At 47.4% G+C, this 15,634-nt stretch overlaps 1 protein-coding gene across 1 annotated transcript in view; it reads right to left on the bottom strand.

Annotated features, from left to right (window-relative positions):
- Positions 1 to 7,223: 7,223 nt before the first annotated feature.
- Positions 7,224 to 15,634, bottom strand: part of LOC102760318 (keratin, type II cytoskeletal 73) — a 9,622-nt gene continuing 1,211 nt past the window's right edge. Inside the window, exons 2-9 of the mRNA XM_006757041.1 lie at positions 14,644 to 14,858; positions 13,762 to 13,822; positions 12,994 to 13,089; positions 12,095 to 12,259; positions 9,816 to 9,941; positions 9,208 to 9,428; positions 8,226 to 8,260; positions 7,224 to 7,474 (exon numbers count right to left, since the gene is read on the bottom strand). Of these exons, the coding sequence (XP_006757104.1) occupies positions 7,224 to 7,474; positions 8,226 to 8,260; positions 9,208 to 9,428; positions 9,816 to 9,941; positions 12,095 to 12,259; positions 12,994 to 13,089; positions 13,762 to 13,822; positions 14,644 to 14,858 (1,170 nt within the window). The remainder of the gene's footprint in view (positions 7,475 to 8,225; positions 8,261 to 9,207; positions 9,429 to 9,815; positions 9,942 to 12,094; positions 12,260 to 12,993; positions 13,090 to 13,761; positions 13,823 to 14,643; positions 14,859 to 15,634) is intronic.

Raw genomic sequence — 15,634 nt, 5'->3', positions numbered from 1 at the left:
AGCTGCCGGCTCATGGTTGCAGGATGTGCTGTGGGGCGCGGGGCGGGCAGGAGGCAGGAGAGGGAGCAGAGGGCACTGGACCTTCTATCTTGGCTCACCCCTTAAATAGCGCGGGCCTGCTGGATGGAGTCAGCCTAATTTGTAGGTCTGAAACATCATTTAGGCCATTGGGGGCCTCTTGGGTTCTTCATTTAGGAAATTACTATCCCCTATCTGAGATTTTTGTCTCTTCCTCCATGAACCCCCCATAAACCCCCAATAAAATGCCCCAGAACCCTGCATTTGCTTTGCTCACCTCCTGCATTATAATAATTTAGCTGCCTTATCGCCACTTGCTGCCATCCAATTACTGGGGTTATCACAGCCAACATCTCTGTGGAAGCTTCCAGCGGGTCTGGCGGCTCTGGATGTGTGGGGGGAAGAGAGAGGATCAGGGAAGCAGATGTCCAGGCCAGTTCTGCTTCAGGACATGACCCGGGTCAAGAATATTCCAGAGAATCATCTTTAGCCTGTCCCCTGCTGCTTCCTTTGGGGTCTGGAGGAGGATGGCTCCGCCCTGAGTATGGGAAGGAAGCCGGGAGAGTTGAGACTTCTGTCCCATCTGCAAGGAACTCTCAGTCTGCTTGGGGGGTAAGGGGGGCAGGACACAGTAAGAGACTTAGGTCACTGACAGACCTGGTCACAAGTGTTGGGGGTGACTTGGGTCCAGAGCTAACATGTTTCTCCAGAAAAGCATTTCTGGAATAAGAGTGGGGAGATACTGGCTGGGGAGAGGGAAGAAGATGGCCTGGGAAAGCTTAGGAAGATGGTCTTTCCTGAGGTTGTTGGTTTTTTGCGGGGACGGAGGGAGGTAGTTCTGAGTTCTTTAATAAGAGAAGAGGGATATTTATCCACTCCAAGGAACCTCTGATCAGGACATTTCCTGCCCTCATGTCTCTGATTATGGATCAATATGTGACCACCTATTAGGAACAAGGCCAAGAAGGGCTGAGGAAGACTCTTCAGATCTGAAATTAAGAACCAGATTCTAGAACTTCATTCCATGTAAGCATAGGAGTATCCTTCTTTGATTCTGGCCCAATTTCCTTTTCTCCAACCTAAGTTGCCTTCAATTCTTCTCTCAGAAACAGCCCCAGATAGGTTTCTACTTCATCATTCTATTCTCAGTTTGGTCCTCAGTATGTGTCCCAGTTCCCCCATCAGATTGACAAGTCCCTAGATTAATCCTCCCTTCCTCTGCTCCCTCCATGCTCAGCCCAGGCCTTGGCACCAGGGACACTCAGGATGACTGTGAAAGAGGTTGGTGCTTAGGACGAGGCTCATTGCTGTGCCCTCTGTTATATCTTGGAGCCTGGGCTCTCTGCGGGGCCCTCATGGAGTAGCCAGAAGGTACCTGGGGGTAATTGGCTGACTCAGCCTCCACTGAACCAATCACAGAGCATAATAACCACCAAGGTGTTTACCTCATGGAGAACAAGGCTGTAGGGCCATCGGTGAATAATGGAGTTGGCACCAGCCACAGATGAGCAGATAAAGGAGTCTGGGGTGTCCTGCATGGGGAAGAGGGTGGGCTTTCTGTGCTGTCTGAGGAGCGGAGGAGCAATGGCAGTAAGCCTGGGTGACCAGCAGGCCCTTTAAAAAGCTGGAAGTTATGTTTTCCATTATTTCATAAGATTTTTCCCCCTTGACCCATAATTTTAGCCAGTTTTTTTTTTCTGCAAGCCGGAAGGGTTTATTAATTCTGGTCATTGATAATACAAAAGTAAGAAGTGGATTAAAATTGGAACAGGGAAGCTTACATAGGATTGGCTGTGAAAGGGAGCCTCTGAAGTCTCCTTTTTTCTGGAAACTTTCTAAGGAGCTGAGACAGCCATCTGTCTAGGACCTCCCCACTTCTGCCCTGGATTAGGGAACAGGTAAGATGACCTTTTCTTATCTTCCATGAAAGGTTGACTGGCTGCATGAATCAGGAATTCCTCACTACCCTCAACCCGGGCTCACCTTCCTCACAGATTATGAGGAGACAGAAGTGACACATCCAGGTTCTAGAGGCATCAGATGTGTGGGCAGATCAAAAGGTGGCTGGAGTCTGAGAGGAGGGCTCCGCACTGCACCTGCCTCTGACAGCAGCTTGCTGTGTGACTTTGGCCTGGTGACCACCTCTGCACTCATTCTGGGTGAAAGCAACCCTCTGACACCACAGCTCAGCCATGTAAGATGGAGAAAACCCCTGTCAGTGAGGGTTTGCAAATGCATTGCTTGTTATATTGGGTCTTTTTGCCCTAGAACACTAGCTCTTGGGAAATGTGTAGGGGTGGATTCCATGATGGGTTGAAAAACATTAAACCAGTGACTTATTGCAAGACTTCTTAGATTCATTAACATGCTTAGTGCTTTCTATTACGCAAAGGGTGCTGCCAAAGTCAGTGTTTTCCACACACAGGGACTGGAAGTGGGAGTGTGAATAAGGGTTATTTTTTTCTACCTTTAATAGTTTTGCACTTTCTGATATGAATATATAAGACTGTATATTTATAAATCAGTTATGTTTTTTTTAAAAAAACTAGAGAAGAAAAGAAAAGAAGGCTGTTTTAGTATCAGAAAGAGAGGAATATATACTTTAAGAAACACTGAGCAAGTTATCTCCATTTCACCATTAAATCAACTTAAGTTTCTTACATTTAAACATACTTACAACATCTAAAAACATGAATATCTAAGTGTAATAAATATACTGTGCAATCTGATCTGGTTTATGGCAATATGCCCAGGGATACCCTATCAAAACCAAAGGGAGGGTGTTTGCCTGGACTTGAGAACATGTGCCAGCATCGTCCCAGCTCTGCTCAAAGAGAAAGAATTCTCAGGCTGGTAACCAATGTTGGTATCTACACAGGAAAAGGTTGTGCCCAAAACTGTTGGTGCTCACCAAGTGTCCTTGTTCTTCTCCTTATTTCCCAGCCTCCTTTGAGGTTCAGTGGAGGATTTGGTCCAGTTAAATATGAGTGGTATTGATCAGACTACGCAGTATATTTTTAAAAAATATATTTCTTTATTGATTTCAGAGAGGAAGGGAGAGGGAGAGATAAAAACATCAATGATGAGAGAGAATCATTGATCGACTGCCTCCTGCACACCCACTACTGGGGATCGAGCCCACAACCCAGGCATGTGTCCTTGACCAGAATAGAACCTGGGAGCTTTCAGTCCACAGGCTGATGCTCTATCCACTGAGCCAAACCAGCTAGAGCCACAGTATATTTATACTTAGATCTTTATATTTTTAGATGTTGTGTGTTTAAATATAGGAAACTTCTATGGTGAGGCAGTTAGCCCATGTGCCTCCTCTATTCTTTCCCCTGTTGCTGTAGCTTTGCAGGCCATGTGGGCCATGTGGTGGGGCTACAAGAGAGAAGAGCCAGGTTCCTGAGACACCCACTGGGAGAACCATGTAGGAGAGCTGCCCCAACCTGCCTTGGACTATGAGTGAGAAATATCAAGTTAAGCCATGAGATTTCAGAGTTTGTCATTGAGGCAGTCAATGTTAATCATCTGAATCGAAGCATAGAAGTTGGAGGGTAGAAATATCTCTTAGTAGCCAATGCTCTTTATCCTTAATTGATGTCCATCACATAATCTTCTGATCACTATTAGATCTTCTCTACTTCACTTCTCACTTAGCTGTTGAAAGAATACTCTATCCTAGTAATATGAAGAGTGATGATAATAACAATCCTATCTAATAAAGATGGAATATGCAAATTGACCATCACTTCATGACAAAGATGGTGGCACCCACAGCCAATAAGGAGGGAATATGCAAATTGACATGACAAAGATGGCAGCAGCTTGGCTGGGATGCTTGCATTGTCACCATGGCAACGACACAGGTGTTCCGCCCTGCCCAGTCACTCCGAGACTCTGGGCATTGCACGAAGGCAGAAGGCAGCTCTGGGCCGGAGCAAAGGTGGAAAGGTGGCTCTGGGCCGGAGCGAAGGTGGTGCTGGCAGCCAGGGGAAGGAAGGCCTATTCTTGCACGAATCTTCGTGCATCAGGCCTCTAGTGGTTTAATAGTATGCTATGTGCCATTCACTGAATTAAATAATTCTCCTATATTCTTTCATTAAATTTAATTCTCATGACAACTTTATAAGGAACTACTATTATTAACCCCCTTTTTAAATGGGAAAACTGAGGCTTGTGAAGCAGAAATATCTTGCCTAAATCACAGTTCATAAGTGGCAGAGGAGGACTGAAACCTGTGTGGGCATGCATGTACAGTGTGATTGAAACTTCGTGGCCCATGCGCAGAAGTTAGTATTTTGTGGAAGAGCCAGTATTTTGTGGAAGAGCCACACTGAAGGGGCCAAAGAGCTGCACGTGGCTCACGAGCCGCGGTTTGCCAAGCCGTAGTTTGCGGATCACTGGTCTAGGCAATAAACTTTATCCTCTGAAAACATTGCACATGGACCTCCTCTGTCCAGGACCTCCCTGAAGAGCCCCACTCTCCTCTGCTTCAGTATCTTCTTTTATTGCCAATATCTCACTGTGGCAGTTACATTTCTTATAGTTATGTCTCCATTAAGGGCATGGACCAAGTTTATATATCACTGTATCCCCGGCATTAACTCATGCCATGTACATGATAGATGACAGTAACATTCATTGAGTTGACCACAATTTCTTCATTGGCTCCAAGAGTGCATTCCCTGAGACTAGTTATTCTGCCAACCAGTTCGCCTTTGGGCAATAAGTCAACTGGCATATTATCCTATATAATAAAAGCTTAATATGCAAATTGTCTCCTCAGGAATTCGACTGACCAGGTGTTCAACTGCTCACTATGATATGCACTGACCACCAGGGGGCAGCGCAGAATGAAGGAAAGCCCCAGCCAGCAGCCGGCAGTCAGGGGAAGGAAGACCCCAATTGGCCCTGATCATCGGCCAGGCCTAGGGACCCTACCTATGCACAAATTTTGTGCACCGGGCATCTAGTTTATAATATGTTCTCTTTAAAGTTTGAATTTTATGAATTGCTTTGCTAGTAGCTAAACACCTCTTTCAGTGAGCTAATGAAGTTAAATTTTGCTTTTCGTTGTTTTGTGTTTCTTTTACCTGTAGGACATCTACAATGCAGCTTTGTGGCTGATTCATGTTCTTTCTTCCCCTCATGTGTTTTTTTAAAAATACCCACACCACCCTCGCCCCTCCCCTTTGGCAACCATCAGCTTGTTCTTTATGAGTCTGTTTCTGTCTTGTTTATTCATTGTTTTATTTTGTTAGGTTTCACATATAAGTGAGGTCATAATGGTATCTGTCTTTCTCTGACTTATTTCATTCAGCATAATACCCTCTAGGTCCAACCATATTGTTGCAGATGGCAAGATTTCATTCTTTTTTATTGCTGAATAATATTCCATTGTGTGTGTGCACATGCGCAAGCGCCATATCTTCTTTATCCATTCACCATTGATGGATATCTAGGTTGTTTCCATGTCTTGGCTATTACTAGTACAGCTGCAATGAGCATAAGTGTGCATATATCTTTTCAAATTAGTGTTTTTGTTTTCTTCGGATAAATACCCAGAAGTGGAATTGCTGGATCATATGGCAACTCTGTTTTTAATTTTTAATTGCACCAATATACAATCCCACCAACAGTGTTTCAAGGTTCCCTTTTCTGAAGTCAAGTCTTTAAACCAAAAAGATTGAGGATAAGATTCTGTTTCCACTAACCTTTATTAATCATGAACTTTGTACCAGGCATTGCACAAGACATTCTCATATTGTCTTACTTTAGCCTTACAATGATCTGGGGGTACTATTCCGCCAATTTTATAGCTAAAGAAATGAGGCTCCAGCTGATTGCAAGCTGTGCTCATGATCCCCAGTTACTTGCAGAATCTGAATCTGAATTCAAAGCTATTGACTTGAAGTTTAGGACTCTCTCTGGACCCACCGTGATCCTGTTCAGATGCCTCTGTGAGCACAGCCTGAATGTGGGCCAGCCTCTCACTTGCCCTTTGTGTCATGTTGCATCCTGACAGCAGCAGCAGCATGGCCTGGGACCCATGAGAAGACTACTGAGCACAGAATGTTTTGGAAGCTGAGTGGTGTGTGTAACAGAGATGGCCCTATGTTTAAACACAGCTCAGACACTTATACATTCACATCCATACTCAACCCACTGAAACGGCAACAAGGACCAAGAGAACATTGATTATTACATTAAAGAAAATCTACCTTTGGCCTTTTCTGGAATGACAGTTATAACTGGAGCCCAGGCTTCTGGAACTGGCCTTCTGCTACCTCTTGACCAGTATGAAATCTTGCCACAAGTATTGGCTCCCTATCCTTGCTGACAATCTAAATGGTCTTAAAGATTACCCATTCACTGGAGCATTGGTCTGAGGAAAGCATGACTTAGAAGGTGCATCTGCTGGGGTGATGGGGAACAGAGGTGAATCCTGAGCATCACAAAATTCAGTAGAGGTGATGGTGGGATCTGGCAGTTGTGCAAGGATCTCTCTCACTCAGATCTAAAGATACTTTGGGACTCTTTGGAACACACTGGACCTCAGATGCCCCAGGCTCCAGGTCATTGACCTCCATGAGGCCTGAGATGAGGATTCCCTTAGGAGAGAAAAGCATCCTGTTCCTGCATGAGTTTTATAAGTTTATTGGTGAGACACAGGAAACATGGAGGCGAGGTCTGGACAAGGACAAGAGCTCACATATTAACAGCCTTCCTTGATGGGAGAAGCTTGCAGGAGTACTCCCAGCTATAAAATCTGCAGGGACCCATGCAAGGTACAATGTATAACCAGATATTTCCCCTGAGCTGGAGTTGCTCTCACAGGAGACAGGTCTCTCAGTGGGCCTTCAATCATATGTACCCATGGAGCACATGGCCAAATAACTCTCTAAACCAGGGCATGGAAGGGGCAGTATGAGGATGGGGGTTACCTTGAGAAAAAAATCCTTCCACTGCAAGGAGAAGGATTCAGGAAGGGGAGGCCCAGTTAAGAGGTCTCTTGGTACAGAGGCAGGGGATGGGCTAGATTCTAGAATCCCAATTCTACATTAAGAAAGACTAAGGCAGAGAAATGGAAGAAAGGAGATGTCAGTGGCAAAGAAAACCAAAAGAAAATGTGACAGAGGAGTTTCCTGGAGAAGAGAGTCCAGAGGAAACCAGGGCAAGGCAGACAACTGTCTTTCTCTTTATCTTGTAGTTTTCTTAGTAGGTGAACTCAGAGCTGAGGTCTTCCCAGAGGGATCCTTGAATTCACTTGCACTCCCCAGTCTGGTTTTGGCCTCCCCTCGAGGGCTGCAGTTCCCACTGCCAGTGACACAGCCTCCAGACAGCATGCTGTAGCCAACAGAGCTGGGTCGGTAGCCATAGGTGCCTGTCCCGCTGAACCCAAAGCCAGCTCCTGTGCCCGCGGTCCCAGCTGTGGAGCTGCTGATGACTGCTGAGGAGGATGGAGGGACAAGTGATAAGTGTGTGTCCCAGAGCAGGAGTGGCCCTGAGTCCCCTCCAACTTCCCAGTCCCAACTAACAGTCCCAGTCTCCACTTTAAGCAAATACTTCACATCAACTGTGGACTTGAGTTGAGTGACACACACTCAATTCCTGAGCAGCTCAAGCACCAGGAGAAGCAGCCCAGATCCCATAGGACCCCCAAATCAGGAAACTTCTCCTTCTCTGAACAAACAGAAATAGCAAGGACTTCCCCTGAAGAACAGATGTTGCCCAAGCAAGTCTTGCATCTAACTTTAGAATCCAGTCTTATTTTTTTCAAAGAATATCCTGGTTCGTTCATATAGGGGAGTTTTGCTGGCCTGTCTTAGAAGGAGACGGAGCTGAAGCCTGTAGGGCCAGCATTAGAGCTGGTGTGCACAGTGTGTGTATGCCTGATCCCCACTCTCAGTGAGTAGGTATGATTCTTCCTGCCCCCTGCTTCCAGGCTTCCAAGCTTCCATCATGTGCAAATGCTGAGAGTTTCATTTCAGCATGGGAGAGATTTCGGGGTGGGAGGGAGGGGTCAGAGACCAATGTGAAAGGTCAGGAAGTGATGGGAACAGAAGCAGCAGGTCTCCGCTGGGAGGTGATTATGACAGTGGAGCTCGGGCTGTTCCATGGGGGTCCCAGTCACAGGCACCCACTTAGTTTGTGCTTGTTAATGGACTAAAAGCATTCCCCCATAGTCATGAAATACTCACAGATGCTCACAGAGTTGGTGTATTCTCCAGACATCCTGCATGGGGAGAAAAGCACAGGTGACTCTCTCACATGGTATCCATGCTACCCTCACCACAGCCTGAAAGCCTCAGACAGACTAGCTCATGTCCAGGCACACATTGCACCTGCATATCTCTAAGCACCTCCCTCTCCATTCTCAGTCTACTCTCCCCACTTCAGAGACTATGAACTTGCAGCCTTGGAGCCCCCAGTAGCAACACTTCCTCCTGCCAACTTTCTCCTTAATCCACTTTTTCATTCCTGAGAGGCTACAGCCTGGATAAGTACATGAGGAAATAGCATCAGGATTTGCCACTGGTGGACTAACTGTATGATTTCAGGACCAGTAACCTGTCCTCTCTGAGTCTTTTCTGTAAAATGGTGCTGAGGTAGAACAGGGTTTTTTAAATGTCAGTGCTTCAGGTACCACCCTCCCAAGTGTTCCTATGACCATGTACAACTCATACTGTTATATAGCTAGTATTTTCACTGACTCTGCTTTTTATACAAAAATGCATTTCTCTTAAAATGAAGTATTATAGCACCAGGATAAATAGACAACCAGTACCTACTATCTGACCAAACAAGAACAAAGCAGTAGCAATAAAATCAAAATAGTAAAAATTAAACAATTAAAAAAATTTTGGCTAGTTGTGTTGTCTGCTCAGAGACTGAACCTGGGTCTATTCTCTTTATTAATAGGGGTATTTATGAGTGGCAGGGCAGTGGCAGAGATGTAATAGCACCATGCAGAGATTTTCTCCAGTCCGAAGACTAGAACGAGAAGAACTGTAAAGGAAATCTCTGTCTCATTGGAGCCTGTGCTATTTAAGGCTATGTAGGTAACCTGAAAAGCATCTCCAGCCACTCCATCAGCCTGACCCCCACACTCTGGGAAACTGAGTCAGAGGATTATAAAAGTTCTTCCCCCTCTAACACTCTAAGATCCCTTCCATCACCCACCTGCACTCCTCGCCCTCCAGCAGCTTGCGGTAGGTGGCGATCTCTATGTCCAAGGCCAGCTTTGTGCTCATCAGTTCCTGGTACTCCCTCAGCATGCGGGCCAGCTCCTCCTTGGCCTGATGCAGGGCAGCCTCCAGCTCATCCAGCTTGACCCGGGCATCCTTCAAGGCACAGTCACCCCGCTGCTCGGCATCAGCGATGGCTGTCTCCAGGTTGGAGCACTGAGGGCCAAGAGGTAGCATCCCCCTGAGTTCTAAGGCACCCTGAGCCTCACTTCATCCCCCCCAATCTGTTCACAGTGGTTGGACCCTCTTCTGTCCTTGCCCACATCCTAGAGCAAAGCTGAACCCCCATGGTGCTGGGGCTTGTCAACCTGGGACTTGGAGAGGCGGTATCCTCAGACACTTAGCTTTCTGAAAAGATGCTTCCAATTGTTCCCAGACTTCATTTGGGAGCTAAGTGTGGGGGTTGAGTACAGGGGTTCTATTTGAGGAGTGGGGTTCTGAGATGGAGAACCAAGAGAAGGAGAGGAAGCAAGGGGGAGTGTATGTGATGGGCAGTCCACCCCTCCCTTGAGAGTGAGCCAGGAGCCCCTAAGGCCCCTTCACCTGCTTCTTCACACTCTCGATCTCTGAGCGCAGCCTTTGGATAAGCCGGGTCAGCTCTGAGATCTCGTTCTTGGTGTGCTTGAGGTCATCCCCATGCCGACCAGCTGCCAGCTGAAGCTCCTGGAACTAGAGGGAGATGGGCCAAAGCAGAGATTTTGACTCAGGGATGGGTAGGGGTTTCCAATTTCACCAGGCCTATCAGCCTCCCACTCAATAATTGGATTTATTTATTTTCCTTAAGCACAGTTGCTCTCACTGATGGTTAGATCTGGCCATAAGGACTGTTGGAAGTCTCATACTCTCCACACTGAAATTTTATAACACACAACTCCAATTATGGTACTCTTCTGCGTATAGCCCTTCAAAGTTAAGGTCAAATTCAAACTCCTAGTATGGCATCAAGGTGCTTTGAGATCTGGCATCCACCAGCTTCTCTATACTCATTTCTCACAGCCTCTGCCCATCACCTACCTCGCTTTCCACATGTGCCAAATAGTTCTATGTTTCCTCAATATGTCACATACTCTCAAGTCTCTAAGTCTTTGCATGAACTTCTCCCTCCACCTGGAAAACCCTTTCCTATCCATTCTCTCTTGTTCCCTAGCTGGCTCCAACTCAGTCAGCACAGAATCACTTCCCGCAGATGCCTTCCCTGATCCCTGGTTGGGTGCACCATAGCTCCTGCCACACCAGTCCATAGCTCTTCCACACAGTACTGTGATAACAAGTTTCTAAATCTTTACCATCAGACTCAAAATGACTAGAGGGCAGGCACCTGTTTTAAAATTATTTATTTCTGAATTCCTAATACCTAGCACAGAGCCTGCCTAGTGTTCAAAGAGGTCTGATGGATGGAAGAATGAATGAGTAAATGAACCAAAGAAGGAGCTGAAGAGCTGCCCATCTATATTTCCTGTGACTTCCTTCCCTTCACAGTTCAGCTGGGCCCCAAGCTACTGGCAATCTTGCTGGGCATGGAGGAACATTTTGTATATGAGTGGTGGGGATAGAATGACTATATCTAACACTAGTCATGAATTTTGGATCATCTACTCTTTGGGGATTATTCCTGGATTTGATGTCATCGATTGGATAGTCAACAGAGGGTATTCCATTTCTACCCCATAATTTGGCTGAAGGGAAACACAAAAACGTATGACATTCAGACCTCTAGTGTCTATGCATTGCTTGTTTCTGTCCCTGGGTGCTTGGCCTTGCCAGTTCTCTCATATCTGGCCCCAGCATGGCCCTAGATTCAGGATTCCTCTTCTGAGACTCTGGAAAGCAAGGGTCTTCTCTCTATGATCCTGTGTTTTATTTTGGGGGATAATCTTAGGACAAAAAACACTATGGCAAAACAGGTGGCCTTCTCTTGCTTCTCTGCAAGGCTATATGAGCACAACCTCCCACACTCTAGCTGGGAGAGAGGCACTGACTCCCCCAGTTCTGACCCATGCAGTCTCCTGAGTGACTAAACCACACAGCCACCCCTGACCCTAGCTTGCAGCAGAAAAGTAGAGGGATTTGGGCCTGGGGACCTGAGTTGGAACCTTTATCAAAAAGCCCTGGACTGTGGTGTCTACCAGTCTTTGAAAGACTCCCTTCCTTCCACCCCTGCAGGCCAAATCTTTCTGTCCCCAGGGTAGCAAGGAGTGGGTGGGGGGAGGGGTAAACAAGATAAAGAGAGTGCGGATTTCCCTTGAGAAGGAGCCTGATAAATAGCAAGGAACAATTAGGAAATTGCCATTTAGATCTGAGAAACCACATTATCTAAAGAATTATCTTCCCACCCACAACCCATTAGAGGAGTTAAGATCTAAGGGACTCAAGCACCCCCTTTATTCTTGGACTGGACTTGAATGAAAAGGTAGGAGTTACCTAATCTCAGATCACACTAAAGAGACCCCGTAATTTATTATAATTAACAAGGGATTTGAGATGCTAACTGCCCATGTTTTCTTCCTTCCCAGACGCAGTTCAAAACTCTTCCTGCAGAAGTTGTTCCTGACTTGCCCCATCTGATCCTAGTTCCCTAACCTCTGTCTCCTCTGCATTCATGACTCTGTGCCTCATTTGTTTGCACTCAGCTGTGTGTGTCCTCCCATGGCTGTCATGTTCTAAGTAGATCCTAAGGGCAGAGCTTCATCTTCCCCTCCTTTTGGGCTTCCACCAGTGTCAGGGAGAGTGTCTTGATCCCAACTAGTGTGTGGGCCATGGTGGGTCACGGGACTGGACCAGAGGTCTTAGAACCCTTGACTCTAGAAGGTGTGTAGCCTCACCTTGGTTTGGTACAGGGCCTCAGCCTCAGCCTTGCTCTTCAGGGCGATCTCCTCATACTGGGCGCGGACCTCATTGATGATGCTGTCTAGGTCCAGGTTCCGGTTGTTGTCCATGGATAGGATGACAGATGTGTCACTGATGTGAGATTGGATTTGAACAATCTCCTGCATGGGAAACAAGGAGGCATGAAATGTCTTTTGTGAGCCAAGGAAAGTGCCAAGGTGATGGCCCTCTCCCAGCAGGGGAGCCCCCAAACCCTCCAAAAACAGATGCAGCTGTATTCTCCAAAATGTATAAAAATGGACCTCACCAGCCCAGAGGTTCCAACACCACACCTAGAAACTGCTGAGTGGGTTTGAAGCAGCCCAAGTAGAAAACAGCCCACATGTCTGTCACCTGAACTGGTTAGAAGTAGAAAAGGTGGAGAGGAAACAAGCTGGACAACACACAAGAGACACTAAGGACACCGCAGCCCACAGATGCTTGGCCAACAGGCTGAGGCTTGAAGCCAGATTGTCATAGAGTCAGTAGAAAGGTTTTGAGGCCTCCCCACCTCCATTCCTAAGGATTTCTGACCAAGACCTGAGGAAATGCCCCAAGTGACAGAGATAAAACAGGCAAAAATGAGAATGTGCTCCGCTGAAGATCAGTGGGAACTTCTTAAGCACCCCGACTTCCTGGAGGATGTGAGAGCAGGCCACCGAAGGTAGCCTGGAGCTGATGGAACACATCATTTGGAAGTACGAGGGTGTATTTCACTCTTGCCTTGGATCTACCAAGTTCCCAGCATCCAAATACTAGAGACCTGGGCTCTTAAAGTTACTGATGAGTAAATAACTGCTCATTTACGTCTGTCCTTCTAGAAGACAGGGTTGGGGGTGGGATGGGGGAGCCTTACCCCTTCGTACAGACACTTGAAGAACTTGATCTCTCCATCCAGGGCGTCCACCTTGGCCTGCAGCTCCACTTTGCTCATGTAAGCCGCATCCACATCCTAAGGGAATCCAGGGAACCCCTGACATCACCCTTCTTCAAGTCCAGACAGCATTCTCCTGGGAACTGGCACCCCAGTACTGACTCGGTGACAAGCTGCCTCAGGGAATGGAGTCAAGACCAAGGGGGCAAGAACCTGACTTCCACCCAGGACTCACTGTGAGACCCTAAACAAGTTTTCCATGACTCTGGAACTCCTTCTGCCCCGTCCTAAAATGGGATTGTTTTACTGCCTCTATTTCTCAAAGAGAAGGTACAGGAGAGAGCCTTACCCCCCCCCCCCCCTCCCCCCCCCCCCGCCTTCCCCCCCCACACACACACACCCTCACACATGCACAGTCTGTCATTCAGACTGCAATTTGCCAGAGACAGGCAGAGTTGGGAGGCAAACCTATAGCCCCTCTCAAAGCATATCCTATTCCCAAAGCCAAAGTGGGTATGACCTGGGGATTGGCTATCCATGTCTAGGCTCCTGCCCATTTACACAAAACATGAAGCTGTTCTAGATAAACACCAAGGTGTCCCAACATGTCCCAAGCAACAAATCCCTCCATCTGCCTTGGCTCCAGGCCCTTGTAGGGAGCACAGACTTCAGTATTCTCTCTGATGTCAGCTCACCTACCCTCCACACTCCACTACTTGGGTAACTGAGGGATATGCACCACCTCCTCACCTTCTTAAGCACCACAAATTCATTCTCAGCAGTTGTGCGCTTGTTTATTTCCTCCTCATACCTGCAGGAAAAGCATCACAGTGAGCAGGATGTGTGTGTGTGTGTGTGTGTGTGTGTGTGTGTGTGTGTGTGTGTTCCCATTATGAAAAGAGAAAGGAGGTGCTCATGTTGTGTATCTTTTAATAGGTATTATTCTACATCTTTGCAGATCTGTCTAACTCACTAAGACTATTTGGTCAGCATTGTGGGCAGGGTTTGAAACAATCCCCTCCTGCACCAGGTGACCAGATGGTTTGGGGTCTGAATTTCCTCTGCTGTCTGGAGAGTGAGTAGGTTCTTCCTCCTTCCATTCAGTGTCCAAATCACAGGAACATGACACTGTCTTTCAGCCATGATTCTTGTGTCCGACACCCCTACCAATAACTCCACCTCATCCTCAAGCATGAGTTCCAAGGCAGCCAGCACTGTCCCCTGGGATAGCAAGAAGAAGCATGGCCCAAATGTACAGGATCTGAGGGAAATGAGAAAGGAAGCCCAACAGAAATCCAAGCTCCCTGACATGCAGAGGAATTTCCTTGGAACTTAGAGAGGCAACTCAGGAACCAAGAGGCTATGGGGCAGGCACACATGAGCTCTGTCAAGTGAGGAAAAGAGAGAACATGCCCTGGAGGTAGTCTCTGTGAGGACAGTCCTGCTGCTTTCCAAGAGGCTGGCTGTCCCCTGTCCAATTTGCTCAGCTGTCATCTTGCCCAGACAAAAGAGCTCAAGCTGGGTCACTCCCACCTGAGCTCAGTGCTCCTGAGACCAGAGGCAAATGTCCAGTGCCTGCTGGGAAAACCCAACCCAGGAGGTGGTCAATCTGAGTGCAGGATCCTTGCTCACCTCTTCTTGTAGTCCTCCACCACATCCCGCATGTTCCTCAGCTCTGAGTCCAGCCTCACCCTGTCCCCCGACAGCGTCTCCAGCTGCTTCCGCAGGTTGCTAATGTAGCCCTCCAGGATGGGCTCCAGGTTGTTCTTGCAGTTGTTCAGGTCCAGCTGCTGCAGCAGCTCCCACTTGGTCTCCAGCACCTGGTTCTGCTGCTCCAGGAACCTCACCTGGAACCCAGATCAACAGACACTCAGTCATGGGGAGAGGCTGTGTGTTTCCTTTTCTGGTTGGTAGCTGTGTTCTCTTACGCTGCATTAGCTTAAAGGGTAAGCCTCATGCCCCTCCCCACCCAGGCCCTTTGTCTGACTGAGGAGTTCTCTTTCTGAGAGAACCCGACACCATCAGGAGGGGCTGCAACATCTTCATTTCCCTCTTATCAAGATATGTCTCCTCTGTATCTGTCCAAACCTGCTTGGACCAATGTCAGTGGTCAGCCTTGGCCAGTGCTGACCTTAAATATGTAAACTGACCTGTATTGGCCTTCATGCTCCTGTGTGGCTCTGCTCAGACCCAGTAACCTGGCCTGTGCTCTGCCTACTCTCTGTCTTTTAGGTCATGGCCTTTCCCAGCCCAGCCAGAGGTCGGTGTTCAACTGACCTGGGGTCTCAGCACCGCCTATGTTGCTTTCATGTCCAAATCTATTATCTCAGAGCATTTCCCCAGTATTCTCAAGTGGCAGTTTATAAATATTATATCATTTCCTTGCAGAAAACCCTCTGGTGGTTCCATATCACCTACAGAGTCAAATCCAAATTCCTTCTTATGCTCTTCATAATGGGCCCAACCCCTCTGCTGCCATTCACCTAACATTCACACAACCCAAGGTGTCCTGCTCTCCAGATAAGTCCTTCATGCTGCATGTGACTGCTCCCTCTCCTGCGTTGCCTTTCCCCACCTTCGTCTGGCAAACTCCTACTCAGCTTTGACTACCCTGTCATCTTTG

Source organism: Myotis davidii, unplaced genomic scaffold (assembly GCF_000327345.1).
Source record: "Myotis davidii unplaced genomic scaffold, ASM32734v1 scaffold233, whole genome shotgun sequence".
Taxonomy (NCBI): Eukaryota; Metazoa; Chordata; class Mammalia; order Chiroptera; family Vespertilionidae; genus Myotis; species Myotis davidii.
This window is presented reverse-complemented; position numbering and strand designations above follow the sequence as displayed.